The sequence below is a fragment of the Peromyscus eremicus genome, chromosome 1, assembly GCF_949786415.1.
Source record: "Peromyscus eremicus chromosome 1, PerEre_H2_v1, whole genome shotgun sequence".
NCBI classification, from domain to species: domain Eukaryota; kingdom Metazoa; phylum Chordata; class Mammalia; order Rodentia; family Cricetidae; genus Peromyscus; species Peromyscus eremicus.
In genome coordinates this window covers 182,890,764-182,917,685 of record NC_081416.1, presented here as the reverse complement: position 1 = coordinate 182,917,685, position 26,922 = coordinate 182,890,764, and the positions used below count along the sequence as shown (strand labels likewise).

Sequence of the window (26,922 nt, the reverse complement as noted above, 5' to 3'; positions counted from 1 at the left end):
CAGGGATGGGAGCAGTGGACAGTGGCCTAGACAAGTATACATGGGGAGTCTGTTTATTGGGGAAAGAGGATTAGTCAAAGGGTGGGCTGGCTAGGGTAGGGTAGGACAGCAGTTTGTCCGGCCCTCGAGAAACCCAACTTGAATCCAAGGCCTCATCTGCTTCAAAGCCAAAGTCTTCCTCAACCTTAATCTGGAAAGATAAGCAACAAGATGTGAGTGGATATGGAGACCTAGGAGACGTACCCGGCCCCCAACACATGCACCCAATCAGCCTGTGGGCACCAGTTTCTGGGCCATTCACTTTCCAGCAGCCCTGCCTGACAAGTATCCCTCAACTGACTTCCTCTGTTCCCACTGTTCCCACATCTAGTCATTTTCTTCCTCAAACTCCAGCCTAACTTTTCCAACTCCTCTTCCCTGTCCTACCTGACTTTAATCCTGATGCCTCTCTGCCCAGCCCTCCCCCAGCCCCAAACCCCTCAAAACCCAGCCCAAGATTCTCACCACGCCTTGGCCCCAGCCCTCGGCTCCCACCTGTACTGGGGCCAGTTCTGGGGTCAATGAAGCCCCCACCCGTGGTGCCCTCCGCCTCTTCCGCCCACTGGGCCCCTCGCCAGGGGCTGGACTGCTGGGGTCTAGGGGTGCAGGTGTCCTTTGGGGTGGGGAAAGCCCCTCTTTCTCTGGAGGCTCGTTCTCAGCATTGCCTGGGGTGGGGACATCTGTGCCTTGGCTGCCATCATCCTGGTAAGATGCACATTGGAGGCAGTTAAAGATGTAACTGGACTCCCCACTCCCCCAACCTGCCTGGAGACCAGAGCTTACCTCCAACACAATGGTGAACTGGCTAGCCCGGTAGTCATCCCCATAGGAGTCCAGCACCCTCATGAGGAACCTGTGTGGACAGAGATGCAGGCTCTGGGGCATCGTATCTTCTGGGGGAGGGAAGTAACATCATAAAGTCCAGATCTCCCTTTACTTTAATCTAAAGTTGTCCCAAATTAGAAAGGTTTGGAGCTCTGCAGCCTGAGAGCATAGCCTGGGAACCTGTCTGACCCAAAGTCTGTGAATGATAGGTTGCATACTTTCCCGATCTCTAAAGTACACAGTGTGATTGTCAGCATTGGCAAACATTCAATTGAATTCCAATTTTGTTGGTAATGAAGACTGAATCCAGGGCCTTGAACATGCTTCACAAGTATTGCACCACTGAGCTAGGAGAACCAAACTTCTTATTTATTTATTCATTTATTTGTTTTTGTTTTTGAGATAGGGTTTCTCTGTGGAATAGCCTTGGCTGTCTTTGCTTTGTAGACCAGGCTGGCCTCGAACTCAGTGAGATTCACCTACCTATGTCCCATGAGTGCTGGGATTAAAGGTGTGTGCCACTACACCTGGCTCCAAACTTTGTTTGTTTGTTTGTTTTTTTTGTTTTTTTTTTTTTTTTTGTGACAGGGTCTCATGATCTAGCCCTGGCTGGCCTTGAACTTACTATGAAGAACAGGCTGGCCTTGAAGTTACAGAGTTACACATACCTCTGCCTTCCAAGTGCTGGGATTAAAGGTGTGCACCACCATGCTTGGTCTCTAAACATTTTTTGTTTTGTTTTTAAGACATTGGCAGACTCAGCACCAAATAAAACAGTACAGTGGAACGCACCTGTAATCCTAGCAAGAATTACAGTCAGGTAGGAGGATCAGAAGTACAGGGTTAGTTTGAGGCCGGCCTGGGCAACAGGAGACCCTGACTTGGGTGGAATGTGGGGTGTAAGAAAAACTAGCTGAACAGAGGAGGGCATGGCAGAAGAACACCTCTGGCAGTAGGAGACCCTGTCAAGGCACTGAAGTACTCTGGGGCTGTTGAGTTCTACATAAAGTGAGCCACCCAAGCCAGGCCACACTGGCTATCATGAGGATGCTCACTCTCACTATGCCAGTGAGGGCACTGCGAGGCTGTGAGCAGAGGGATAGGCTGTCTGTCTGTTTTTCAAGACAAGGTTTCTCTATATAGTCCTGGCTGTACTGAAACTCGCTCTGTAGACCAGGCCGGCCTTGAACTCAGAGATCCTCCTACTTCTGCCTCCCGAGTGCTGGGATTAAAGGTGGGCACCACCGCCTGGTTTGTCTTATATTTGAAGATTGTGTGCCCAGTCACCAGATTCTGATATAACAGGTCTGGGGTGAGGCTGGGAACTTGATTTTGTGACAAGACCCCCTAGTGGCAGGGTATGACAAGTGGTCCAGAGACCCTCTGGGAATGTGGCTGTGATCCAGGTAGAGAGTTTAGAGACTTCATCAGTCTTACTGGGTTGTTAAGGGGAGTTCATTCACTCAGCTTGGGTGGCTAATTTCTCAGCTTCCTGTTTTACCTACAAAGGCCAACAACCCCTATTATCAAGTCCCCTGATCCTACTGTAAAGTGAAATCTTGACTAGCCAAGGAGTGAGCATCGATAAAATTCCAGCCTCCAGGAAGAAACAAACAAAAAAGCCTGCAATATACAGGGAGAGCCTTTCTCTCTAGCCAAAACAAAAAGCCGGGGAGACGGCTCAGCCGTTAGGAGCACTTGCTGCCCCATCATGGCTCAGCCGTTAGGAGCACTTGCTGCCCCATCATGGCTCAGCCGTTAGGAGCACTTGCTGCCCCATCATGGCTCAGCCGTTAGGGGCACTTGCTGCCCCATCATGGCTCAGCCGTTAGGGGCACTTGCTGCCCCATCATGGCTTAGTTGTTAGGAGCACTTGCTGCCCCATCATGAGGATCCCAGTAGCCACACCAGAGGGTTCACAAATCCCTCTAACTCCAGCTCCCAGGCTCTCTTATGGCCTCCACAAGTGACCTACATGTGTGCATATAAACAATCACACATAGAGACACAAAAGATTTTTAAAAATAAACTAATTAAAAACAAACACCTGCGCATGGTGGCACAAGCCTTTAATCCCAGCACTTGGGAGGCAGAGGCAGGTGGATCTCCAAGTTCGAGGCCACATTGGCCTACACAGTGAGTTCTAGGACAGTCAGTGCTACACAGAAAAATCCTGCCTTGAAACAAAACAAAAAAGAAAACAAACAAGGGCCGGAGGGGTGGGGGCACGCTGCTCTTCCTGAGGACCTGAGTCCAGTTCCCAGCATTCTCATTGGGTAGCCCACACCTACCTATAATTCCAGCTCCATTCTCACACTTTTTTCTTTTACAGTACTAGAGGTTGAATCCAAGGGCTTAGAGAGATGGTTCAGCAAGAGTACTGAATGCTCTTCCGAGGACCCAGGTTTGAACCTTGTAGTACCCACATGGCTGCTCACAACCTTCTGTAACCTAGGGATCCAATGCCCTCTTCCTGTCTCCTTGTCTATTTCACGCACGGGGTGCACTGGCACACATGCAGGCTGTAGGGAGGAGGGGCTGGCTAGAGAAACCCACCCTGACCCTGGGCCCAGAACTAGGGAAGGATGGCTCAGATCAGGCCAGTGAGAGAAACACGGGTTAGCTCAGATCAGAGCCATCTCGGGCCCGGGCCAACTGACTTGTGAAACATTGAAGATACAATAGAAGAAATTGGTTCATCAATCAAAGAAAATGTTAAATCAAAAAACTTATAACACAAAACATCTAGAAAATCTGGGACACAGTGAAAAGACCAAACCTAAGAATAATAGAAATAGAAGAAGAATCCCAGCTCACCAGGCGGTGGTGGCGCACGCCTTTAATCCCAGCATTCGGGAGGCAGAGCCAGGCGGATCTCTGTGAGTTCGAGGCCAGCCTGGTCTCCAAAGCGAGTTCCAGGAAAGGCGCAAAGCTACACAGAGAAACCTTGTCTTGAAAAAACCAAAAAAAAAAAAAAAAAAAAATCCCAGCTCAAAAACTCAAGAGAATATATTTAATAAAATCACAGGACAAAAATGTCCAAACATAAAGAAAGACATGCCTATAAAGGTACAAGAAACTTACAGAACACCAAACAGATTGGATCAGAAAAGAAAATCCCTGTGCCACATAATAATCAAAACACTAAACATACAGAACAAAGAAGAATATTAAGAGCTGCAAAGGAAAAAAGGCTAAGGAACATATAAAGGCAGAACTATTAGAATCATGCCTGACTTCTCAAATGAGACCCTAAAAGCCAGAAAAGCCTGGACTGATGTCTTGCAGACTCGTAAGAGACCATGGATGCCAGCCCAGACTAATATACCTAGCAAAACTTTCAGTCACCAGAGATGGAGAACACAAGATATTTTATGACAAAGTCAAATTTAAAACATATCTATCCACAAATCCAGCCCTACAGAAGATACTAGAAGAAAAACTACAACCCAAGGAAGTTAACTACACCCATGAAAACATGGGCAATAGATAATCTCACACCAGCAAAACCCAAAGAAGGGAAACACACACACACACACACACACACACACACACACACACACACCAACTACAACCACTACCACCACCACCAACAACAAAAGAACAGGAATTAACAATCACTAGTCATTAATATCTCTCAATATCAATGGACTCAATTCGCCAATAAAAAAACACAGGCTAACATAGTAGATATAAAAACAGGATGCACCCTTCTGCTGCATACAAGAAACATGTTAACATCAAAGATAGACATTACCTCAAAATAAAGGGTTGGACCTAAGAAGTAAGCTAGTGTAGCTATCCTAACATCTAATAAAATAGACTTCAAACCAAAATTAAACAAAAAAGATGGAGAAGGACATTTCATACTCATCAAAGGAAAAATCCACCAAGATAATGTCTCAATTCTGAACATCTATGCCCCAAATGCAAGGGAACCCACATTTGTAAAAGAAACATTACTCAAGCTTAAATCACACAATGAACCCCACACATTAATAGTGGGAGACTTCAACACCTCACTCTCACAATGGTCATCCAGACAGAAAGAAAACAGGGAAATAACAGAACTAGCAAACATTATGACTCATATGGACCTAACAGATATCTACAAAACATTTCACCCAAACACAAAGAATATAACTTCTCAGCACCTCATGGAAACTTCTCCAAAACTGACCATATACTCAGCCACAAAGCAAGTCTCAACAGATACAAGAAAATTAACCCCCTGCATCCTATCAGACCACCATGGATTAAAGCTGAATTTCAACAACAATAGAAACTACAGGAAGCCTACAAACTCATGGAAACTAAACAACTCTCTACTGAGTTACCAATGGGTGAAGGAAGAAACAAAGAAAGAAATTAAAGACTTCCCAGAAATTAATGAAAATGAATGCACAACATACCCAAACTTGAGGGATACAATGAAAGCCATGATAAAAGGAAGGTTCATAGCACAAAATGCCTTCATGAAGAATTTGGAGAGATCTCATACTAGTGACCTAACAGCACCTCTGAAAGCTCTAGAACAAAAAGAAGCAAACACACCCTAGAGGAGTAGAAGGCAGGAAATAATCAAACTGCAGGCTGAAATCAATAAAATAGAAACAAAGAGAACAATACAAGGAATCAATGAAACAGAGTTGGTTCTTTGAAAGAATCAACAACATAGACAAACCCTTATCCAAATTAACTAAAAGGAAGAGAAAGAATATGCAAATTAACAAAATTGAAAACAAAAAGGGAGACATAACAACAAACAATGAGGAAATCCAAAGAATCAACAGGTCATACTTCAAAAACAGATACTCTACAAACCTGGAAAATCTAAAAGAAATGGACAAATTTCTTGATAGATACCACTTATCAAAATTAAATCAAGATCAGATAAATAATTTAAATAGAACTATAACCCCCAAGGAAATAGAAGCAGTTCCAACCAAGAAAAGCTCAGGGCAAGAAGGTTTCAGTGCAGAATTTTACCAGACTTTCAAATAAGAGTTAATACCAGTACTCCTCAAATTGTTCCACAAAATAAAAACAGAAGAAACATTGTCAAATTCTTTCTATGAGGACACAGTTACCCTGATACCCAAACTACAAAAAGATTGAACAAAGAAAATTACAGACCAATTTCCTCATGAACATTGATGCAAAAATACTCAATAAAATACTGGCAAACCAAATCCAAAAACACAATGAGAAGATCATCCACCAAGATCGAGTGGGCTTCATCCCAGAGATGCAAGGATGGTTCAACATACAAAAATCTATCAACGTAATACAACACATAAACAAACTGAAAGAAAAAAAACCACATGATCATCTCATGAGATGCTGAAAAGGCCAGTGACAAAATCCAACACCCCTTCATGATAAAGGTTCTAGAGAGATCAGGAATACAGGGAACATACCTAAACATAATAAAGGCAATTTACGGGCGTAGTGGCACACGCCTTTAATCCCAGCACTCGGGAGGCAGAGGCAGGCAGATCTCTGTGAGTTCGAGGCCAGCCTGAACTACAGAGTGAGTTCCAGGATAGGAACCAACACTACACAGAGAAACCCTATCTCAAAAAACCAAAAAAAATAAATAAATAAATAAAGGCAATTTACAGCAAGCTGCCAACCAACATCAAATTAAATGGAAACTCAAAACAGTTCCACTAAAATCGGGAACAAGACAATGCTGTCCACTCTCTCCATATCTACTCGATATAGTACTCAAAGCTCTAGCTAGAGCAATAAGAAAATAAAAGGAGAATTGGACAAAAAAAAATTAGAAATTCAATTTAGTAAATTGGAAAAGAATAAGTTAAAGTATTGCTATTTGCAGATGATATGAGTATACATAAGCGACCCCAATTCTACTAGGGGACTCCTACAGCTGATAAACATCTTTATCGAAGTAGCTGGATAGATACAAGATTAACTCAAAAAAATCAGTAGCCCTCTTATAAACAAATAATAAAAGGGCTGAGAAAGAAATTAGGGAAACAACACCCTTCACAATAGTCACAAACAATACAAAACATATTAGGGTAACTCTAACCAAGCAAGTGAAAAACCTGTATTGATAAGAACTTCTGGTCTTTGAAAAAAGAAATTGGGGACAGTATCAGAAAATGGATCAGTAGGATTAACGTAGTAAAAAGGGCCAAATGCAATCCCCATCAAAATTCCAACACAACTCTTTACAGAACTTGAAAGAACAATACTCAATTCATATGGAAAAACAAAAACCCAGGATAGCTAAATAATCCTGTACAATAAAAGAACTGCCAGAGGTTATCACCATCCCTGATTTCAAGATCGACTACAGGGTTATGGTAATAAAAAATACACAGTATTGGCATAAAAACACATTGATCAATGAAACTGAACCAAAGACACAAACATAAATCTATACACCTATGGACAGTTGATTTTTGACAAAGAAGTTAAACATATACAATGGAGAAAAGAAAGCATCTTCAACAAATGGTGCAGGCATAACTAGACGTCGGCAGGTAGAAGACTGCAAATAGATCCACATCTATCATCCTGCACACAACTCAAGTCCAAGTGAATCAAAGACCTCAACATAAATCCAGTTACACTGAACCTGACAGAAAAGAAAGTGGGGAACAGCCTTGAACGCATTAACACAGGAGACAACTTCCTGAATAGAACACCAGTAGCACAGACACTAAGATCAACAATTAATAAATGGGACCTCCTAAAACTGAAAAGCTTCAGTAAGGCAAAGGATAACATCAATAGGACAAAATGGCATCCTACAGAATGGGAAAAGATCTTCACCAAACCCACATCCAACAGAGGGCTGATCTCTGAAATATATAAAAAACTCAAGAAACTAGAAATCAAAAAACCAAATAATCCAATTAAAAAATGGGATACTAAACTAAACAGAGAGTTTCCAACAGAAGAATCTCAAACAGTAGAGAAAAACTTAAAGAAACGTTCATCATCTTTAGCCATCAAGGAAATGCAAATCAAAACAGATGTGAGATTACGCCTGTCAGAATGGCTAAGATCAAAAACACAAATGACAGTCTATGTTAGAGAGGATGAGGAGCAAAGGGAACACTCCTCCACTGTTGGTGGGAATGCAAACTTGTAAAACCACTGTGGAAATCAGTATGGCGCTTTCTCAGAAAATTGGGAATTGATCTACCACAAGAACCAGCCATACCACTCTTGGGCATATACCCAAGGAATGCTCAATCATACCACAAAGATACATGCTCAACTATGTTCATAGCAGCATTAATCATAATAGTCAAAACCTGGAAACAAACTAGAAGAATGGATAAAGAAAATGTGGTACATTCACACAATGGAGTACTACTCAGCTATTAAGAATGATGACATCAGGAAATTTGAAAGCAAATAGATAGAACTAGAAAAATATCATCCTGAGTGATGTAACACAGACCCAGAAAGACAAACATGGTATGTACTCACTCATAATTGGATATTAGCTGCAAAGCAAAGGATAACCATGCTATAAGCCACAGACTCTGAGAGGCTAGGTAACAAGGAGGGCCCAAGGTGGGATTCTTGGATCTCCCTGGGAGTGGGAAATAGAAGATATTTCTTGGGTGGACTGAGGATGGGTGGAGATGGGAACATGAAGGATAAGGTTGGGGAATGGACAGGGAGAGTACTGAAAGAGAACAGTGGAAAGCAGGGGTAATCTGGGGTCAGGTAGAAACCTGGGATAAGGGTAACTCCCAGGAATCTACAAGGATGATCCCAGCTAGGACTCCCAGCAATAATGGATACATAGCCTGAAATGGCCATTCCTGTGGCCAGGCAAGACTTCCAGTGGAGGGATTGGGACACCAACCCAGCCACATAACCCTCGATCTACAGTCTGTCCTGCCTATGGGATGTGCTGGGGTAACAGTGGCATAGAGGGAGTGACCAACCACTGACCCATGCCAGGAGAGTAAGCCCATCCCTGACACTGCCTGGAGTGCCAGCACCCAGAGGCTGGATGACCCAGAGACCTAGGATAGAACCAAAATGACTGGAGAAAAAAAAATGTCAATGTAATATTGCCTAAAGATATTCTGCCATACTCATAGATTGGTGCCTAGCCCAACTGTCATCAGAGAGGCTTCACCCAGCAACTGATGGAAACAGATACAGAGACCCACAGCCAAACAAACAACAGGCAGAGTTTGGGGAATCCTGCTAAAGAGAAAGGATAGAAGGATTGCAGGAGCCAGAGGGGTCAAGGACATCACAAGAAAACCTACAGAATCAACTAACGTGGCTCATAGGAACTCACTAGGAATCAAAAACCAGGGAGGGACAATCTGAGCCCTCTACATACGTGTGACAGTTGGGTAGCATGGTCTTCTTGTGGGACTCCTAATAGAGGGAGCAGGGGCTGTCCCTAATGCTTTGGCTGTCTCTAACCCTTTTGCTGGCTTCTGAAATACTACTTCTCATACTGGGTTGCCTTGCCCAGCCTTAATACAAAGAGAAGTGCTTGGTCTTTCTGCACCTTGATTATGTCATGTTTTGTTGATACTCATGGGAGACCTGTCCTTTCTTGAACAGGAGTAGATGGGGGTGGGGATGGAGGAGAGGTAGTGGGGAGGACTGGGAGGATAGGAGAAAAGGGAAACTGTGGTCAGGATACAAAATAAATAAATAAATTTAAAATAAAGTTTTAAAAAATGACAGAGAGATTGAACTCAGGACCTTGCACACACTAGGCAAATGCTCTATGGCTAGGCCACATGCCCAGCCCTTCCTGGGAGATTCTAGGCAGATGCTCTACGAATGAGCCAAAACCCAGCCCCTCACTGGATTTTTCCAAGCAAGCACGATATTACTTCTGTCCTCTTATGATTTATTTTTATGTGTATAGCTATTTTCATATGCATGTGTGTGTGCATGTGTGTGTACCTTGTACATGCCTGACACCCACAGTGGCCAGAAGAGGGAGTTGGATCCCCTAGACTGGAGGTACAGACAGTTGTGAGCCGCCATGTAGGTGGTGGAAATTGAACGTGGGCCCTCTCCAAGAGTAGTAAGTACTCTTAACCACCAATCTACCTCTCCAGCCTGTAAATTTAAATTTTAATTTATCAAATATAAGCAAAAATAGCCATCTATAGCTAGCTAGCAGCTACCATACCTGACAATGTATCCTAGGAACTGACTACTGGGTGATGCTGTGGAACAATCTTTTGGCACACTATGAATATGTATTACTTCCACTGGCTAATAAAGAGCTGACTGGCCTATAGCTGGGCAGGGGGAGGTCAGGCAGGAAAACCAGACTAAGAGGATGCTGAGAGGAAGAAGGGTGGAGTCATGGGAGTTCAGAGGAGTTGACAGAGAGATGCAGAGGGAGCAGGAGATGAATGTGCCATGCTAATAAAGGTACCACTATGTGGCAGAGTGTAAATAAGGAATATGGGTTAATTTAAAATGTAAGAGCTAGTTAGTAATAAGCCTGAGCTATTGGCCGAGCATTTATAATTAATGTTAAGATTCTGAGTGGTTATTTGGTAGCAGGTGGTTGGGACAGGAAAACTCCACCTACAGGGTGAGGATCTGAGAGTGTGAAGACTGATCAGCAGGGATGGTTGAGAAGGAACTGCCTAGGAGTATCAACACGCCCGGAAAGTGTTCTTAGGGAGGGCCCATAGAGTCCAATGTGCCAAGCTGTGGAACTGAGAAAAGCTTGGTGGACTTGGCCTCAAAGTTCTCTGAATCGTAAGCTTGTTCCTGTGTCAGTGGGATACAGCAAGTGGGCAGCTGACGGTAGGGCACACACCCTACCTGACCATGGGGATACCAGTGCCCGGCAGGAGGTACTGACCTGAGCTTGCCACAGTGAACTCTAGCTCAAGCCTCGATGCAGACTCCAGATGCTGCTGCTTGCTACCCTTAATGTCGGAGGATGCAGCTCAGAGACTCAGCAAGTAAGCGCTACGCTGCTTCCTTCCTGAGGTCCTCTCTACTTACACCGAGCAAGCGCTCTGTCCTACCCCTTAGTCCACTCCCAGGGCCAGCTCTTTTCTCCAAGACCCAATTCCACTTCTCCATTTATCTCATTCTGGACCCATGTCTTCAGCTTTGTCTCTGTGCCTTGTGAAGGCCAGGAAGATGAGAGATGGTGCACAGGGTGAAAGGTGGTAGGAACATGTCGGGAGCAGAGGTGCTGGACCCACAGAGCATGCAGAATGGTACCTGCGCTCCTGCTGGAGTCTCCGAGTTATCCTTTGCACCTGATGGAGCCTGTTCAAGACTCGCTCATTCACCTGCAGGACGGCAGAAGAAATGCAATGGTTTGAATGAGAAATGTCCTCAGAGGCTCTGGCATCTGAATACTTGGTTCCCACTTGTTGGCACTATTTGGGGAGGTCTAGGAGGTGTGGCCGTACTGGCGGAAATACATCACTGGGACCAGGCTCTGAGGTTTCAAGAGCCTCACACCGTTCCCAGGGCTGTTTCTCTGCTGCATGCTTGCTGTTCAAGGTGTGAGCTCCCAGCTTCCTGATGCCTCTGCTCCACCATTTTGGATTTGAACCCTCTGGAACCCTAAGCTAAAATAAACTCTTCTTCAAGTTGCCTCAGCCATGGCATTTTGTCACAGTAACAGAGAAGTAACTAATACAGAAGCCCGGGTCAGCTGGACTTCATCTATTGTCCTATTCACTTACTCAGTGTTTCTAATGCCATGCCTTCCATGTACCTAGCTCTATGGAGACATCTCAGGGCCCAAGGCCCTACTTCATTCACTCCTTTCCCCGGCCAACCATGAGTTGATCCTCTATTAGACTCCCCAGAACACACTCCTAGTCTAGAGATGGTCTTTCCACATGTTCTCTTGTCCTCTCTCACTATTAGTCATGCCTGGCCTAGAACTTACAGAGCTCTGCCTCCCCTTTATCTTTTCTTTTCTTTATTTTTTTTTGGGAGGGGGGGGTCTAGACAGGGTTTCTCTGTGTAGCCCTGGCTATCGTGGAACTTACTCTGTAGACCAGGCTGGTCTTGAACTCACAAAGACCCACTTGCCTCTGCCTCCTGAGTGCTGGGATTAAAGGCGTGCACCACCACTGCCTGGCTCTTTTATTTTTTTCTTAACACACACATCTTCTTTTCTTGGTTTGCTTACTGTCTGTCTATCCACCCACAACATAAGCTGCCAGTGACAGCAATGTGCCTGTGTCCCCCAGGCCTAAACAGAGCCTGCCTGGTAGAGCCTCAGTCAACCTTGCTGAATGAATGATTACAGAAATTTCCACTTTGAATCTGAAATACCTCCTTTTCTTAGTTACTGTTCTATTGCTGTGAAGAGGCACCATGACCAAGGTAAATCTTACAGAAGAAAGCATTGACTTGGGCTTGCTTATAGTTTTAGAGGGTTAGTCCATTATCATCATGGTGGGAAGTAGACGGGCATGGCTCTGGACCAGTAGCTGAGAGACTTACATCCTGATTTTCAGGCAGCAGGCATAGAAAGAGACTGGGCTTGGCATGGCCTTTTGAAACCTCAAAGCCCACCCCCAGAGACACACCTCCTCTTATAAGGTCACACCTCATAATCCTTCCCAAATAGCTGACTAACTGGGGAACAAGCACGCTAACATATGAGCTTATGAGGGCTATTCTCATTCACCCGCCACACCCTCACGAGCTCAAGCTTTCAATGCACGGCTCTCAGTTGTTGGTGGGAGGCTTGGGAAAGTTCCAGAAGTGCATCTGCCTAGCTGAGATCAATTATTAGGGCTGGGCCTCTGAATGTTATACCCAGTCTGTGGTTCCTGTCTTCCTCTCTGCTTCCTGGTACACAGTGATGTGAAAAGCCTCTTACACATGTTCCTGCCTACACAAACTGAGTCGCTCTACTGAGCATCCATGATGCACTGGAGTCACGAGTCAAATAAATCTTTCCTCCTTTAAGTTGCTTCTGTTGGGTGCTGGAGTCACAGAAATGTAAAAGTCATTAATACAAGCACCAAAGTGTTTGGCAGACACCAACAGTCTGCATGTCGGGTATTAGACCCGAAGATGGCCACTGTAATAAGGGCCATCGAAAGACCATTATGCCAATATGTAAATGATAAATAGGAGACAAATGAGCAACAAGTCAGAAAGAAAACACTTTGGCAAGGAATAGCCCTGAAGTTTCTGAAGACTCCAGCCCAGGCATGGAAGGAAAGGGATGTGACTCAGACAAACAGAGCCTAGGACATGGGCTGAATGTCCAATATGGTCCTTCTGATCAGAAAGATCCCTAATTCTGCCACTCATGCTGTGTGGATTCTTACATGCTCTTACATGCTCTGCCACTCTTCAGCTGTGTGGATTCTTGCAAATTACTCAACTTGAACTTGGATTTCTGAATGTGGAATCTATTCTTAGTGGGGTGGATTAAGAATGGAGGCTTAGGGGATGGAGCAACAACTCGGCAGGTAAGAGAGTTTACTTGAGGGAGGGGAAGTGCTGGAGAGATGGCTCGTTGGTTAAGAGCACTGGCTATTCTTCCAGAAGACCCAGATTCAATTCCCAGCACCCATATAGTGGCTAACAACCATTTGTAACTCTAATTCCAAGGGATCCAATGCCCTAGTCCAGCCTTTGTGGGTATTAAGCATGCACAACATGATGCACAGACATACATGCATGCAGGCATACATACATGCAGGCAAAAGGCAAAATACTCATAAACACTCTGTGTGTGTGTGTGTGTGTGTGTGTGTGTGTGTGTGTGTGTGCTCTGAATGTAGGCAGCACCATTTTCATGGACTGGAACCTGGAACTTAATAAAAAGGAAAAGTGAAGCTGAGCACCAGTATCTCTATCTCTCTCTCTCTCTCTCTCTCTCTCTCTCTCTCTCTCTCTCTCTCTCTCTCTCTCCTTCCTGACTATGGATGCAACATGACCAGCTATTTCAGGCTCTTGCCACCATGACTTCCCCGCCATGATGTACCCTCAAACTCTAAGCCAAAGTAAGCCCTTCCTCAAGTTGCTTTGTCGGGTATTTTATCATGACAACAAGAAAAATAAAGAATACATATGTTCTGGAAGAGAGCACTCCGGGTGTCTGGCAGATTTCGACCCACGTGGATCTGTTCATTTGTTCTAGTACGAGAGGACACGAGAAGAAGAGAAGGAAACTGGGAGGAGGAGGAGGAGGAGGAGGAGGAGGAGGAGGAGGAGGAGGAGGAGGAGGAGAAAGAGGAAGCAGTTTAGGCCAGAGGACCCCCAAAATGGGAATCCACACTCACCTACCTGCTCGATCTCCCGGCAGCGCCGACCTAGCGCCTGGTACTTTCTTCTGTTTAGTTCCCGTTGGCGACGCCTGCGACCCCGAGCTGCCTCTTCCTCTTCATCCCGCTCCCGGAGTCCTGAACCACCCAGACCACCGGACACAAACTCCACTTCTGTCTCTAGCTCACTCTCCAGGATGTGGCCACCAAACAGAGGAGGCAGAGCCAGCTCTGAGCCTGGTGGCGCTGAGAACTCTTCAAAGCCCACGGCTGCCATGGTCCTGTAGGGCCGATAGGTTTCAGGAACCGTGCATTCGGGCTCTCCAGTCCCTCCTCAGACACTCGGGTCCAGGCCCCAGCCTTCCTCCCGCATACCCTGGGGTCCAGGCCCGAGCCCTCCTCCCTAACACCCAAGAATCAGACCCTAGCCTCCTTCCTTACCCCCAGGAGTCCAGGCCCTACCCCTCCTCCCTCACATCCAGGGGTCCAGGCCCCAACAACCCTCCTCCCTCACTCCTAGGAATAAGACCCTAGCCTCATCCCTCAGATCTTGGAAACCACGCTCTTCTTGCTCTCAGATCCATGAGGGCACACAAACTCCTAGTCTTCTTCCCTAGGATGCTCCAGTACAGCTACCAGCACCCCAAAAAGATTCTAAAAGAAAACAACTTCATAAACTACAATCCCCACCCGCCTTAAGACCACTCCGGTCGACCGCAGCACATCACGCAGCAGTGTTTCCGGATTTCTCGTTTACACAAAGCTCCGCTACTCACCCCTCTCTCTGTTCCAGCTCCATTTCTTGGATCAGGAGACACCTCAAGCCTCAAATAGGTGGCGCCGTGCACAAAACTACCCGTCCCATTAGGCCTTGCGACACAGGAAAGCTTCGTGTCTTCTGGGAATTATAGTTTCCTACCCCCACCTTCGTTCGCACCCGACTCCGAATTGCGGCTTGAAGTCCTTGGTGTGTCCTCTAGCGCCTCCCCCGATCGTCTTCGTCGTCACCGTCTTTATCCCTGTCTCGTCGCCGTGTCATAGAGCCAAAGCGATTTTCCACTTACCAGGCTCAACCCACAACGTCGTCGCACGAACTCGCCGAGCTCCACTTCCCGGCTTGCCGTCCAGCGAGCGAGGACGCTGCTAATAAAGTTGTTGTCCAAACGCTGCCGGAAACATCGCGGGAAGCGGCCAATCAGAGCACAGATTACCGGCGCCGGATAAGACGTCATCAGAGAGCGCCGACAGCTCTGCGGAAAGCGGATTTCTTAGAAACGGTTGTGAGAGGATCGAGTCGGTGAGTGTGGTGGAGACGAAGGGAGAGCGGGAAGCCAAGCTACTGGGTCTGGAGGAGAAAGTGTAGCGGCCGACTTAAATCATAGCCTAAGTAATTCTAAACGCATGAAGCGCCTTAGAACCGATATACAGGACGTGTGTAAATCATAACATAACTTAGTCTAGGCTGGAATGGGGCATGTGGACCAGACAGGTGGAATGTGAGAGCTAAAGGCAGGGTGAGGGGAAGGGAAATGATTGTTCAAAGACCCAGAGATGTGGAGAAAAGTTGCCAGGTCAGGTAGCACCTGGAGGGTGTGTGGGTAGGAACTGGAGACATCCTCCCGGAACAAAGCAAGCTGTGGAGCCTGCATGCTGTTGGAGCTGATGAGGAAGAAACTTCAGGGCTTTGGGGAGGAGGTGCTCCTAATAATATGAAGGGACAGAGTCAAGGTGCAGTATTAGGGAACCCCATTCTCACTTTTCTATAGGCCTTGGGATGTCTCTGGCAGATGAGCTCTTGGCTGACCTTGAGGAGGCAGCAGAAGAGGAGGAAGGAGGAAGCTATGGAGAAGAAGAGGAGGAGCCAGCAATCGAGGATGTACAAGAAGAGACACAGCTGGATCTTTCTGGAGATTCAGTCAAGAGCATTGCCAAGCTATGGGATAGCAAGATGGTGAGATGGTACCCTATAATCCAGTGTTCCTGGGAGGAGGAGAGGTAGGAACAGCAGGTCTTCTTTCTGAGAGTCCTGGTTGCTGACTGTGTTCTCCTTTCCCCTCAGTTTGCTGAGATCATGATGAAGATTGAGGACTACATCAGCAAACAAGCCAAAGCTTCAGAAGGTGCCTCTTCGCTCTTGTCCATTCTCTTGGCCCCGTGGCTCTTTGCTCATTGTGGTTTTGGAAACTGAATGTCTCTCCCTCCTTGGCTTTCCCTATAGCATACTTCTTTTCATCCCAGTCACCAACCCTGTGAAAACATGTTGCATTGTACCCAGGCATGTTGATGGGTGCTTATAATCTCACCACATGGGAGGCTGAAACAGGAGGGTGTGTGAGCTAAAGTCCAGCCTCGGCTACATAGTTAGGTGAGGGTCAACCTGGGTAAAACCCTGTCTCAAAAATATATACATACATGGCTCATAACTATCTGAAACTCTAGTTCTTAGAGATCTGACACCTTCTGGTTTATGCACGTATATACATTGCACTATAAAACCGGATACTTAAGCCCTATGTGTTTTCTATGGAATAAATTTACATTTAAGTTTCCTATTTATATTTAAGTATAGAATAGATAAATTTAAATATGGAAACAAGGCCTCACTCTGTAGCCCAGGATGACCTGGATGTCACTAGGTAGCCTACAATGGCCTTAAACTCTGAGAAACGATCCTTTTTCAGTCTCCTGAGTGTTAGGATTAGAGGCATGAGCTATCACACCCAGCCTATAGTCCCCGCAGTGGGACTGGCCCTGCATTGAGTCAGAAGTGCCACCTCAATTGGAGTTTGAATATTTGTGCTAACCCTAGAGAAAGAGCATGGTCTGTCCCTAGCCCTGAGTCATTGTGAGTGCCAGAAGACTCAGATAACAGCTTCTACAGGATCTCATGTGTCAGGCTGAGAAGCTTCTTGCTCCATGGAGCCAAGGAAAGTCACAGAAAGTGGCATTTCCTGATGTCAGGTCTGATGAGTCAGACCTGTTCATATCAGTTATCTATCTAGTGGAAGTAGACACAAAGCATGTCTAGCAGAGATGGCCCAGGTTGTGGTAGGGAGAGAAGACATCTCACCTTTCTAAAAGGAGAGGGAAGTGTCTTCCCTGCCCTCTGAGTTTTAATGGCTTAAAGAGACATTTGGCTGGGCGGTGGTGGTGCATACCTTTAATCCCAGCACTTGGGAGGCAGAGGCAGGCGGATCTCTATGAGTTCAAGGCCAGCCTGGTCTACAAAGCAAGTTCCAGGACAGCTGAAACTGTTACACAAAGAAACCCTGTCTCGAAAAATTAAAAAAAAAAAAAAAGACATTTGATGCACATATTATTTAATACCAATATAATTATGCATAAATTGAAGTTTCTAGAAACAGACTCAGGGAAGGAAAGGAGATGGAACAGTGCTCATTAAGGCCAGGAGTAGTGAAATAGCCCTGAATACCCAGTGTCTGGGAGGATAAGGCAGGAAGACAGAAAGGCTATGTGGAGCTGATGAGTCAGTGGATCTCCCTGGAGTGACTCCTGTGCTGTGTGTACCAGGGCTGCAGGTGTGGGGAACATGTACCTAATGCTTTTCCTTGTGGGACCTCCATCTATATGGGAGACCTTGAGTGCCAGTTTGAGGATCTTGCTTGTTAGCCTCAGGGCTTTGGAGAGCCACCGAAGGGTTTAGTTTTGGAGCAAGATGAGGTCAAAGTTAGATTAGCCCAGAGGATGGACTGCAGGAGAGAGATGAGAGGCAGGAATAAGGATCCTGAAGAGATTTCCGACCACCCAGTACATGCTTTAGCCCTTTACTTAGCCTTTCAGCCTCTCCTTCCTGATCCCAGCCAGCTTCAGCTCCAGTCTTCCCCAGCTTTGTGACTTCAGAGGGCTGGGTGTCCCTCCCTCATCCACCTCTTCCTTCTTTATAGTGATGGGACCAGTGGAGGCAGCCCCAGAGTACCGAGTCATTGTGGATGCCAACAACCTGACTGTGGAGATAGAAAACGAGCTGAGTGAGTGATGGGAAGGGCCATGGAGACAGCCCCGTCCTATGCCCTTCAGTCTTTCTCTATAACCCAAAGGGAAGAACAGGCATGAACCTGGACCTCTTCTGTTTGCCTTTCTTAGACTACTGCTCTGACTAGGTTCACCTTCTGTAACAGACTAATTACATAAAGAGAAAGTGTATTCTCCTTCATAAGAGTCAGAGTAAACAGAGCAGGGCACTCTTTGACCCCATCGGCCAGACTCTGCCACCTGTTTCATGCTCCAGGGTCCCTACCAGCAAATAAAGAAGGAAGATAGGGCATGGTTGTTTTCTGAAGGCCATGGTCTGAAAGTTGATCCTGTGGACATTAGAACAAACTCCCGCCTGCACATAGCACTGGGGACAGCTAGGAAATGGAGACTTCATGCACCAACCCATGATTTGGGGCTGTTTACTAGAGAGGAGGAAGGGGTATTGGGGATAGCAGCAGAGTCGGCCTCCCCCTCAGTGGACACCTGCCCTCCCTGTCCACTTTAGACATTATCCATAAGTTCATCCGGGATAAGTACTCGAAGAGGTTCCCTGAGCTAGAGTCCTTGGTCCCCAACGCTCTGGATTACATCCGCACGGTCAAGGTGAGTGGAGAGGAGTCTGGCTCCAGAAGAACTGGGGCACTAGACCATGAAGCCTCAGGGTCTAGAAATGATGACGCGGCATGGATGGGGGCTCAGTGGGAAGGGACAGATACTGGAGAGGATGTCTCACACACATCTCTTGCTTCTCTCCTCCCCTTGGTCTTGTGGGAAGGTCCCCATTGACCTGGCCCATGCGTCTGGCTGCCGTTGGAGCAGGTGTCCTTTGAACTGGCATCTGAAGGCTGACGTAGGCAGAGGCTGCAGCTAGATCAGAGCTAAGATCCTGAGTGGGAACAAATAAGGAGGAAGTGAGAAGAGCCAGTGGGGAGGGCCAGGACAGGTCTGAAAGGTCAGAGTGTATCAGACATGGAAGGTTTGGGCTCCTCTGGGAGAAGTGACAGGAGCAGGTGGAGGTAAAAGAGCAGGGGTCCTGCCTCTGTCCAAGAGATGAGGATGGTAGCAGAGGCAGTCTGTTTCTAGTCGTGAGCTCCTGCAGGCTGCTTTAGTGCAGCATGTCTTCTTGAAGGCCACTTTGCCCAGGTTCCACTTGTGGGTCAGCAGAAGAACAGGCAGTGCTGATGCTTTAAGCAGCAAAGTTATGAGACTGTAAAAGGCCAGAGAGGTCTCCAATATACAGACCTTAGCTTTCCCAGGTTCCTCAAGGGGAGACCTGTGTTAGTGTTGGAGCAAAAGCTTCTAGCATCTTTTGGGAGTTACTATGATCTCTCTTTTCCCTCCCTTTTCTCTCCCTTTCCCACCCCAGGAGCTGGGCAACAGCCTGGACAAATGCAAGAACAATGAGAACCTGCAGCAGATCCTGACCAATGCCACCATCATGGTTGTCAGTGTCACTGCCTCCACCACCCAGGGGTACGTATACCACATGGTAAGGGGCTGCAAGCCTGCCATAGGCCAGCTGGCAGCAGAGACCAGAAGGGTAGAATGGGGTGCGTGGTCAGGGTGGTGCTGGCTGAGAACTATGGCCCCTAGACTGATAGAACTTGGAACAGCCCCAGAGGTACACAGACACATGCACACAAAAGCCAAGAGGATAGGTGAGGCTGAACACCAGTTAGACACGTACCCAGCAGAACTGGGGGCTGTCCCCAACCCTTAACCTGATCCCCAATTCAGGCAGCAGCTGTCAGATGAGGAGCTAGAGCGACTGGAGGAGGCCTGTGACATGGCACTGGAGCTGAATGCCTCCAAGCACCGCATCTATGAATATGTGGAATCCCGGATGTCCTTCATTGCACCCAACTTGTCCATCATCATTGGAGCATCCACAGCTGCTAAGATCATGGGTAAGTTCCCAGCTGGGTCCCATGGGCTGGGTCTGCTGATAGGTTAGGCTGCCTTGAGGAAGTAGGGTTTGGCATTAGGAACTCTATTATGTTGTCATCTGGAGACTGAGGTCAGCTAGCTTGGCACAGCACGTAGTAGAAGCATAGAAACCCCTTCTAGGTACAGCTGGCTCAAGCAGGTTGCACAGATGGCAGGTCAGCCTCCTGCCAGCAGGTCCATTTTGGACTCTGGGGCAGCCACAGGGTGGTAACGTCAGCTCCCTGACCCTTGGGCTTTCCTACTGGATGGGACAGCAAAGCCTGCCATGTGCTAAGTTCCTCCTCCCAGAAGCTCCTGTAGCCAGAGTCTCCCTTTCTTTGCGGGGGATGCTTGCAAACGGAATGTGGGAAAGCCACCATCTTTGCTGACGTCTCTTCAGTCTTGACCCCACGGGCCAGTACTCCTGAGGCTGCTATTTCAGAGATGACAGGTCTGAGACCAAGGTGCTTTGGGGGTTGGTTTCTCCCTAGGCCCCTGCTTGGCTCAGGCATATACTTCTGTGTCTTCATGCAGCCATGCTGCTGTATCTGTATCCTTATCTCCCTTTCTCACAAGGATCCCAGTCAGATAGAATCAGGATCCATATGACCTCATTTTATCTTAGCCATCTCCCTGAAGATTCCCTGTCCTGGGCCAGAAAGATGGCTTAGCAGGTAAAAGTACTTTCCACCCAAGCCTGACAACCTGAATGTGATCCTCTAAACCCACATAAAGGTGGAGAGAGCTGAGTCCCATAAGTGTCCTCTGATCTCCATGCACACTCCCTGCACACACACATAAAATAGTAAAAATAAAATAACCCCCCCCACACACACACACAAACACATACACACACACACACACACACACACAAATGATCTGATATCCTTCCAAATGCAGTGGCTTAGACCAGTAATTCCAGTATTTGGAAGGCTGAGGCAGGAGGATTCCTTTGAGTTTGAGGCCAGCCTGGGCTACAGAGTAAGATACTGTCTCAAAGCATCAAATAAATGAAGGTGCCAAGTTGTCTTAGTCACTGTTCTATTGCTGTGAAGAGACACCATGGTCAAGGCAACTCTTACAGGCTTAAGCTATTATCCCCGTGATCATTGTGGCTTGGTAGCAGGGAGCATGGCAGCAAGCAGGTGTGGTGCTGGAGTAGTAACTGAGAGCTGCATTCTGATCTGCAAGCGAAGACAGAGATTGGATCTGGCCTGGGCTTTTGTAATCTCAAAGTTCACACACTTCTTCCAAACAAGACCACAACTCCTAATCCTTCTAATCTGTCAGAGTTTCACTACCTGGTGACGAAGCATTCAAATATATAAATAAGCCTATGGAGGAAATTCTAATTCAAATCACCAAGGTGCACACGAGCCCCCAGATGTGAACCCTGTGTTCTTCTGACCTTACCTCTTGTTGCAGGTGTGGCCGGAGGCCTGACCAACCTCTCCAAGATGCCTGCCTGCAACATTATGCTGCTGGGAGCCCAGCGCAAGACACTATCTGGTTTCTCCTCTACCTCAGTGCTGCCCCACACCGGCTACATCTACCACAGTGACATCGTGCAGTCTCTGCCCCCAGTAAGCCCTTTACCTTGTCCCCTGCTCCCAGCCCCCATGCCTTATCTGGTTTGGCTGATAATAGCACTTAGGAGCCTGGAGGATAGGACAGCATGGGTTGGAATAGGACACAATTCTGGGGCCACCACTTGGCAATTAGAATGGTGGGGTTGGTGGAAGCTGGGAACCCTGCAATTAGGTAGCTAGAGTATACCCCTCAAGAGGCTGTTAGTAGATACGCCCACAGGTGTGAAGCCTACCTCCTAGAACATGGGGTACAGCTGGACCTAGATGAGAAGTGACTATTGTGGCTGTTACCTTGCCTCTAGAGAGTCATAGTTTCCTCTCCCCTTTCCATTGCTCCAGGATCTCCGGCGGAAGGCAGCCCGGCTGGTGGCTGCCAAATGCACTCTGGCAGCCCGTGTGGACAGTTTCCATGAGAGCACAGAGGGGAAGGTGAGGAGAGGACAGGCGTCTGTCCCTGGGGCTTGGGGTCTCTTCATGAGAAGCTACTTCAGAGAGCTCTCCAGACTAGCAGACGAATGTATGCGTCTGCAACCCTCACTTCTGAGCATCGGTTGCATAGGGCAGCTATACCAAATCACTGTTGATGGAGTGGCATCATAGAGAAGTTTGCCAGGCCTGGTAGCTTATATCTTTAGCCCCAGTACTTGAGAGGAAGAGGTAGGAAGATCACTAGTTTGAGGTAGCCTGGGCTGTGTAATGAGTTTCAGGCCAGATGAGGCTACATAGTGAGATCCTAACTTTGAAAAAAAGCCCAGGGCTAGAGATGTGGCTCAGTTAAATTCTTGCATGCAAGTGTGAGGACTTGAGTTCACTTCCCAAAAATGTGGTGGGGGGGAGGGGGAAAGAGCACAGTAATGCATGCCTGTAACCCCAGTGCTGGGGAGGTGGAGGCAGGAGGGTATCTGGGGCTTGTGGGCCAGTCAACCAAATCATCAAGCTCCAGGTTTAATGAGAGACCCTGTCTCAAGAAATAAGGTGAGGAGTGAGTGTAGAAGCCACGTGATACTAATCTCTGGTCTCAGATGTGCACACACATACACACAGTCTCACTGGACTAACATCAGGGTATTAGTTGGGCTGTTCCCATTTGTAGCCTCGGGGGAAGAAATGTTCCTGCCCTTGTCAGCACCAGAGACCACCAGCCGAGGCAGCATCTCCAGCCTTTCTGACTCTGCTAGGTTGGGGCCCCTTGTAGGATATTGAGCTCACACTCAATGACAATGCAAGGTATTGTCACATCTCAGACCTTAACTGAGTCACATCTGCAAAGATCCTCTGCTATGTGAACTGTAGTCACCGATTCTAGAGACCAGGACACCTGGCACCAAGGCAGATCTCTGTGTTGGAGAGGCCAGTGTTGCCCACCACACTAGGACCTGCCCTCCATTAGTAGGGGCATAACTCCAGTGGTACTTTGTTTTCCTGGGTGGGCTTAGGAAGTATGGAGTCTCTGCTGTGTGTGTGACTCTGCTAGAAACCCCATCATATCCTAAGTCAGGGTTCAGTCTCTCTGCATTTTGCCACTGTCTAGACAAGGCAGTACAGCAGGGAATTACACAGATGTCAGATGTCTGCCTCCATGGCTTTTTTTTTGGGGGGGGGCAGTACTGGGATGGTATCTAGGACTTTACACACTCTAGACAAGTGCTCTACCACTTAGCTACATCCTCAGTGTCACACACACACATACTTTTGGGGTTTTTTTTGTTTTTGTTTTGTTCTCATCTCTAGTCCAGGAAAGCCTTGAAGAATTTTGATCCTTCTGTCTCTGCTTCCCTGGTAACTGGGATTGGAAGTTGTTGTCACATAGCACTTATGTTCTAGCTGGGACCAAAACACCTAGGCAGTAGGCCTGAAAAATCTATAATGGGTCCAGTAGTGCTGTGTGAATACCAGGGATGATAAGGGGAATTGTGGGGTGAGGAAGCTTAGATTCTGACTCAGCTAGGATGTGAGGAAAGGCTTTGAGGATGTTGTAATATGGGCCTGAGTGAAATTAGATCAATTGTGTGGATCCTTGGGCTACCCACTTGAAAGAATGTTCCAAGCAGAGGGAATAGTGAGTACAGAGAACCTGAGGCTAGAGTTCAGTGAACCCCAGCAGGGACAGGAGCCTGCTGCACCCAGGGGCAGATAGTGCAACCTTTGGGGCCTCTGGCTGCTGTGGAGGCACTGAAGCAACCCAGATAGGATCTGAGGTGTGAGAGATGTCACAGAGAGGTGACATGCTGTCTGCTGACTGGGAACACAGGGATTCTGCTTGGCCCATTTATGCTTGAAGGACTTGGATGGAAGCAGTTACCCAGAGGGTGCAGAGCTTGGTTGTAAGGGTTGAACATGAGCTACAACTTCAAGGAGTGCCAGGCACTGAGAATCCCACAGGACACCCTCCCTGGCCCAAGAAGTACGAACATGTCTTGGGGAGGGTACACTGTCAGATGGACAGATACACAATAGATGGGTTGATGATGTACAGACATACTGCCTGGGGGACAGTCAACATAGCTGGCCACAGCTTCTCCCCAACTCCCTGCCCAGGTGGGCTACGAACTAAAGGATGAGATTGAGCGCAAGTTTGACAAGTGGCAGGAGCCACCACCAGTGAAGCAGGTGAAGCCCCTGCCTGCACCCCTTGATGGGCAGCGGAAGAAGCGAGGGGGCCGAAGGTAAGGAGCTCTGGTGGGGCTAGAAGCTGGGAAGGGGGGTGAGGAGGAGGCTGGTACCTTCCCAGCCAACTCCCTATATCCTATTGGCACCCACCTTCCCCAGGTACCGCAAGATGAAGGAGCGGCTAGGACTGACAGAGATCCGGAAGCAGGCCAACCGCATGAGCTTTGGAGAGGTCAGGCTTGCTCCACAGTAGCAGTGGGACCTTGAGGTTTCTCTCTGCAGATCCTGCTGCCATCCTTTCTTTCCACTCTGTAATCCCAGAGCAGATCTGGGACTACCCCAGCCTCCTCCCTCCTGCCTCGTCTCTCCTCTCAAAACACCCTTCCCCATCATGATCTTTGCAGCTCTGAGCTGGCTGCCCGTTCACCCAGCTCCCCATATGCTGCACCTATATCTGGCCATCATCCAGGTGGTCCTGAGAGAATCCACTTAGGTGCCATCTCAGTAGTGCAGCCCATCCCAGTTCTTGGTGACCTAATCTGAACTTAGGGTGAAATAGCCACTCTGTATTCAGGTCAGGAACCAGCTCTTCACAGGGTTCCCAGCTATACCCAAGCAGAGTTAGGCTGGGCTCTTTCTCAGTCCTCCCAGCTGAGTGGGCACCCATGAGACTGGCTGATTGGAGACTCCCTGGGTTTTCATTGGACTGTCTTGGGGGACAGGCTGAATGTAGCCAGCTTCTTAACAGCAGGCCACTCTCATCTCACCAGATTGAGGAGGATGCCTATCAAGAAGATCTGGGCTTTAGCCTGGGCCACTTGGGCAAGTCAGGCAGTGGGCGTGTACGGCAAACACAGGTGAATGAGGCCACCAAGGCCAGAATCTCCAAGACATTACAGGTACGGACTGGCCCATGGGAATGGGAGGCAAGTAGGACATGGAGGTCAGTGAGCCTGGATCAAGCCTCCCCCTTTCCCTACAGCGAACCTTACAGAAACAGAGTGTGGTGTATGGCGGGAAGTCTACCATCCGTGACCGATCCTCAGGGACTGCCTCTAGTGTGGCTTTCACTCCACTCCAGGTACCACACCCTCTCCTACCAGGCATGCAGTAGGGTTGTTTTGGAGGCCTTGTTGACCTAACACATGAATAGCTTAGGAACCCAGGGCCACACAGTAAGTGCAAGTGGTTGGGAGTGACAGCTGTGACAAGCTCAGACCAACCTTGAATTGGTCTAGCTCTGTCTGTGTGATCCAGATAGCGTGAGCATCCTAGTCTTTGCTTTGAGATAGCCCCAGTAGTCAGGGTAACCTCAAGGCGGGCTTGAGTATCACCCCAGCCCAGTGGCATTGAACAGTATGAAGCAGAATGGCCTCATGACAGAGGTAGGCAAATGTGTCCCATAATGTCACAAGCTTGCTAGAGTGCCTACTGATCACCAACCTACCATCTTCTAGGCTTCAGGCACAGTGACAAGAGAGACAAGCCTTAGCCAGGTGTGGTAGCACACACCTTTAATCCTAGCACTCGGGAAGCAGAGGCAGGAGGATCTGAGTTCAAAGCCAGCCTCGTCTACAAACCTTGTCTCAAAAAACCGAAAAAAAAAAAAAGAGAGAGAGAAAGAGAGACAAGGCTTGCCTTTTGGGGAGGTCGTGGGTGGGAGAGGACAGATGAATGAATGCATCAAGTACATACTGTATTAGAAGGTTGTGGGGGCCAGAGAGAAGCAGGAGTGAAAGGTGATGGGGCCAGAGAAGGCCCAGCAAGAAGACTGGAAACGTTCAATGTAGTGCCAGCATTATCATTGTGATGGTGTGGGATTTGCAGGAAACTGGCTAGTTATATCCCTCTGGGGCTCAGTTTCCTCATCCAGAATCAGACAGGAGTGGTGTTGTTTTGTTTTGTTTTATTTTTCGAGATAGGGTTTCTCTGTGTCATTTTTGCTGCCTGTCCTGGATCTCACTCTGTAGCCTAGGCTGGCCTTGAACTCACAGAGATCTACCCGGCTCTGCCTCCCGAGTGCTGGGGTTAAAGGCGTGCGCCACCACCGCCTGGCAGGAGTGGTGTTTTTAGCATCCTGATATCCAGGCCCTGCCCCTAGACCCACTGGGACAAAATCTTCCAAACTGGGGGAGACTCCAGGGACTGTAAACAGTTCCGTGTCCACTAGAGTGTTTGGGGACTGGGACATGTCTGGTTCTCACACAGAAGGTGGCCTGAGCCTCCCCACCTTACCTGTCACCCTCTCCCTTCCCAACCCAGGGTCTGGAGATTGTGAACCCACAAGCAGCTGAGAAGAAGGTGGCAGAGGCCAACCAGAAGTATTTCTCCAGCATGGCTGAGTTCCTCAAGGTCAAGGGTGAGAAAAGTGGCACCATGTCCACCTGAAGAGGCCCACACCCCAGGTGGCCACCCACTGGAAGGACATGGAGGACTAGAACTTGTGAAATGATGGACATCTAGCCAGGAAGTTGTGGTGGCAGCCTGCCCTGCTCTGTCCTTGGCCTAAGACCACAGCATCTAAGGAAAATGGTGAAGGGCCTTGGCCTCCCTACCCCATCACCCAGACTGCTGCTGCCCCGAATGGGCAGAGAAGGTCTTCCTCACACTCTTCTTTTTTACTTACATGGGGAAAGGAAGTGCTTTTTTAGAAAGAGTACAATTAAATGCACAGTGTCAGGCTCTGA

The 26,922-nt window shown here is 47.7% G+C and overlaps 2 protein-coding genes across 5 annotated transcripts; one reads left to right on the top strand and one right to left on the bottom strand.

The window, feature by feature from the left end:
• Positions 1-37: 37 nt before the first annotated feature.
• On the bottom strand, positions 38-15,310 carry Tfpt (TCF3 fusion partner). Of its 3 annotated transcripts, none has more exons than XM_059243918.1 (6): positions 14,891-15,310; positions 14,137-14,395; positions 11,089-11,159; positions 823-892; positions 505-741; positions 38-190 (listed from the first exon to the last, which is right to left on the bottom strand). In XM_059243918.1, the coding sequence occupies exons 1-6, from the start codon at positions 14,911-14,913 to the stop codon at positions 71-73; spliced, it is 780 nt and encodes a 259-aa protein (XP_059099901.1). In that variant the 5' UTR covers positions 14,914-15,310; the 3' UTR covers positions 38-70. The 3 variants fall into 3 exon arrangements, with proteins under 3 accessions (XP_059099901.1, XP_059099912.1, XP_059099921.1); XM_059243929.1 differs by having other exon boundaries at positions 535-741; XM_059243938.1 differs by lacking the exon at positions 505-741.
• Prpf31 (pre-mRNA processing factor 31) lies at positions 15,306-26,922 on the top strand. 2 transcript variants are annotated; one of them, XM_059243850.1, is made up of 14 exons: positions 15,306-15,411; positions 15,881-16,065; positions 16,174-16,234; positions 18,020-18,103; positions 18,616-18,713; positions 19,477-19,583; positions 19,848-20,017; positions 21,462-21,619; positions 21,965-22,054; positions 24,164-24,291; positions 24,395-24,467; positions 25,006-25,134; positions 25,218-25,316; positions 26,498-26,922. In XM_059243850.1, exons 2-14 carry the CDS (start codon positions 15,889-15,891, stop codon positions 26,621-26,623), a joined length of 1,500 nt encoding a protein of 499 aa, XP_059099833.1. In that variant the 5' UTR covers positions 15,306-15,411; positions 15,881-15,888; the 3' UTR covers positions 26,624-26,922. The 2 variants fall into 2 exon arrangements, with proteins under 2 accessions (XP_059099833.1, XP_059099838.1); XM_059243855.1 differs by having other exon boundaries at positions 15,403-15,501.

Bases quoted from the DNA above. Each gene is read 5' to 3' on its own strand.
- Tfpt (XM_059243918.1), bottom strand. From the start codon at position 14,913: ATGGAGCTGGAACAGAGAGAGGG. The intron at 14,396-14,890 runs GTGAGTAGCGGA...TCGGCCCTACAG, and splicing joins GAGCTGGAACAGAGAGAGGG to GACCATGGCAGCCGTGGGCT. The intron at 893-11,088 runs GTACCATTCTGC...CTGTCCACACAG, and splicing joins AGACTCCAGCAGGAGCGCAG to GTTCCTCATGAGGGTGCTGG.
- Prpf31 (XM_059243850.1), top strand. From the start codon at position 15,889: ATGTCTCTGGCAGATGAGCTCTTGGCTGACCTTGAGGAGGCAGCAGAA. The intron at 16,235-18,019 runs GTGCCTCTTCGC...CCTTCTTTATAG, and splicing joins ACAAGCCAAAGCTTCAGAAG to TGATGGGACCAGTGGAGGCA. The intron at 18,104-18,615 runs GTGAGTGATGGG...TGTCCACTTTAG, and splicing joins GGAGATAGAAAACGAGCTGA to ACATTATCCATAAGTTCATC.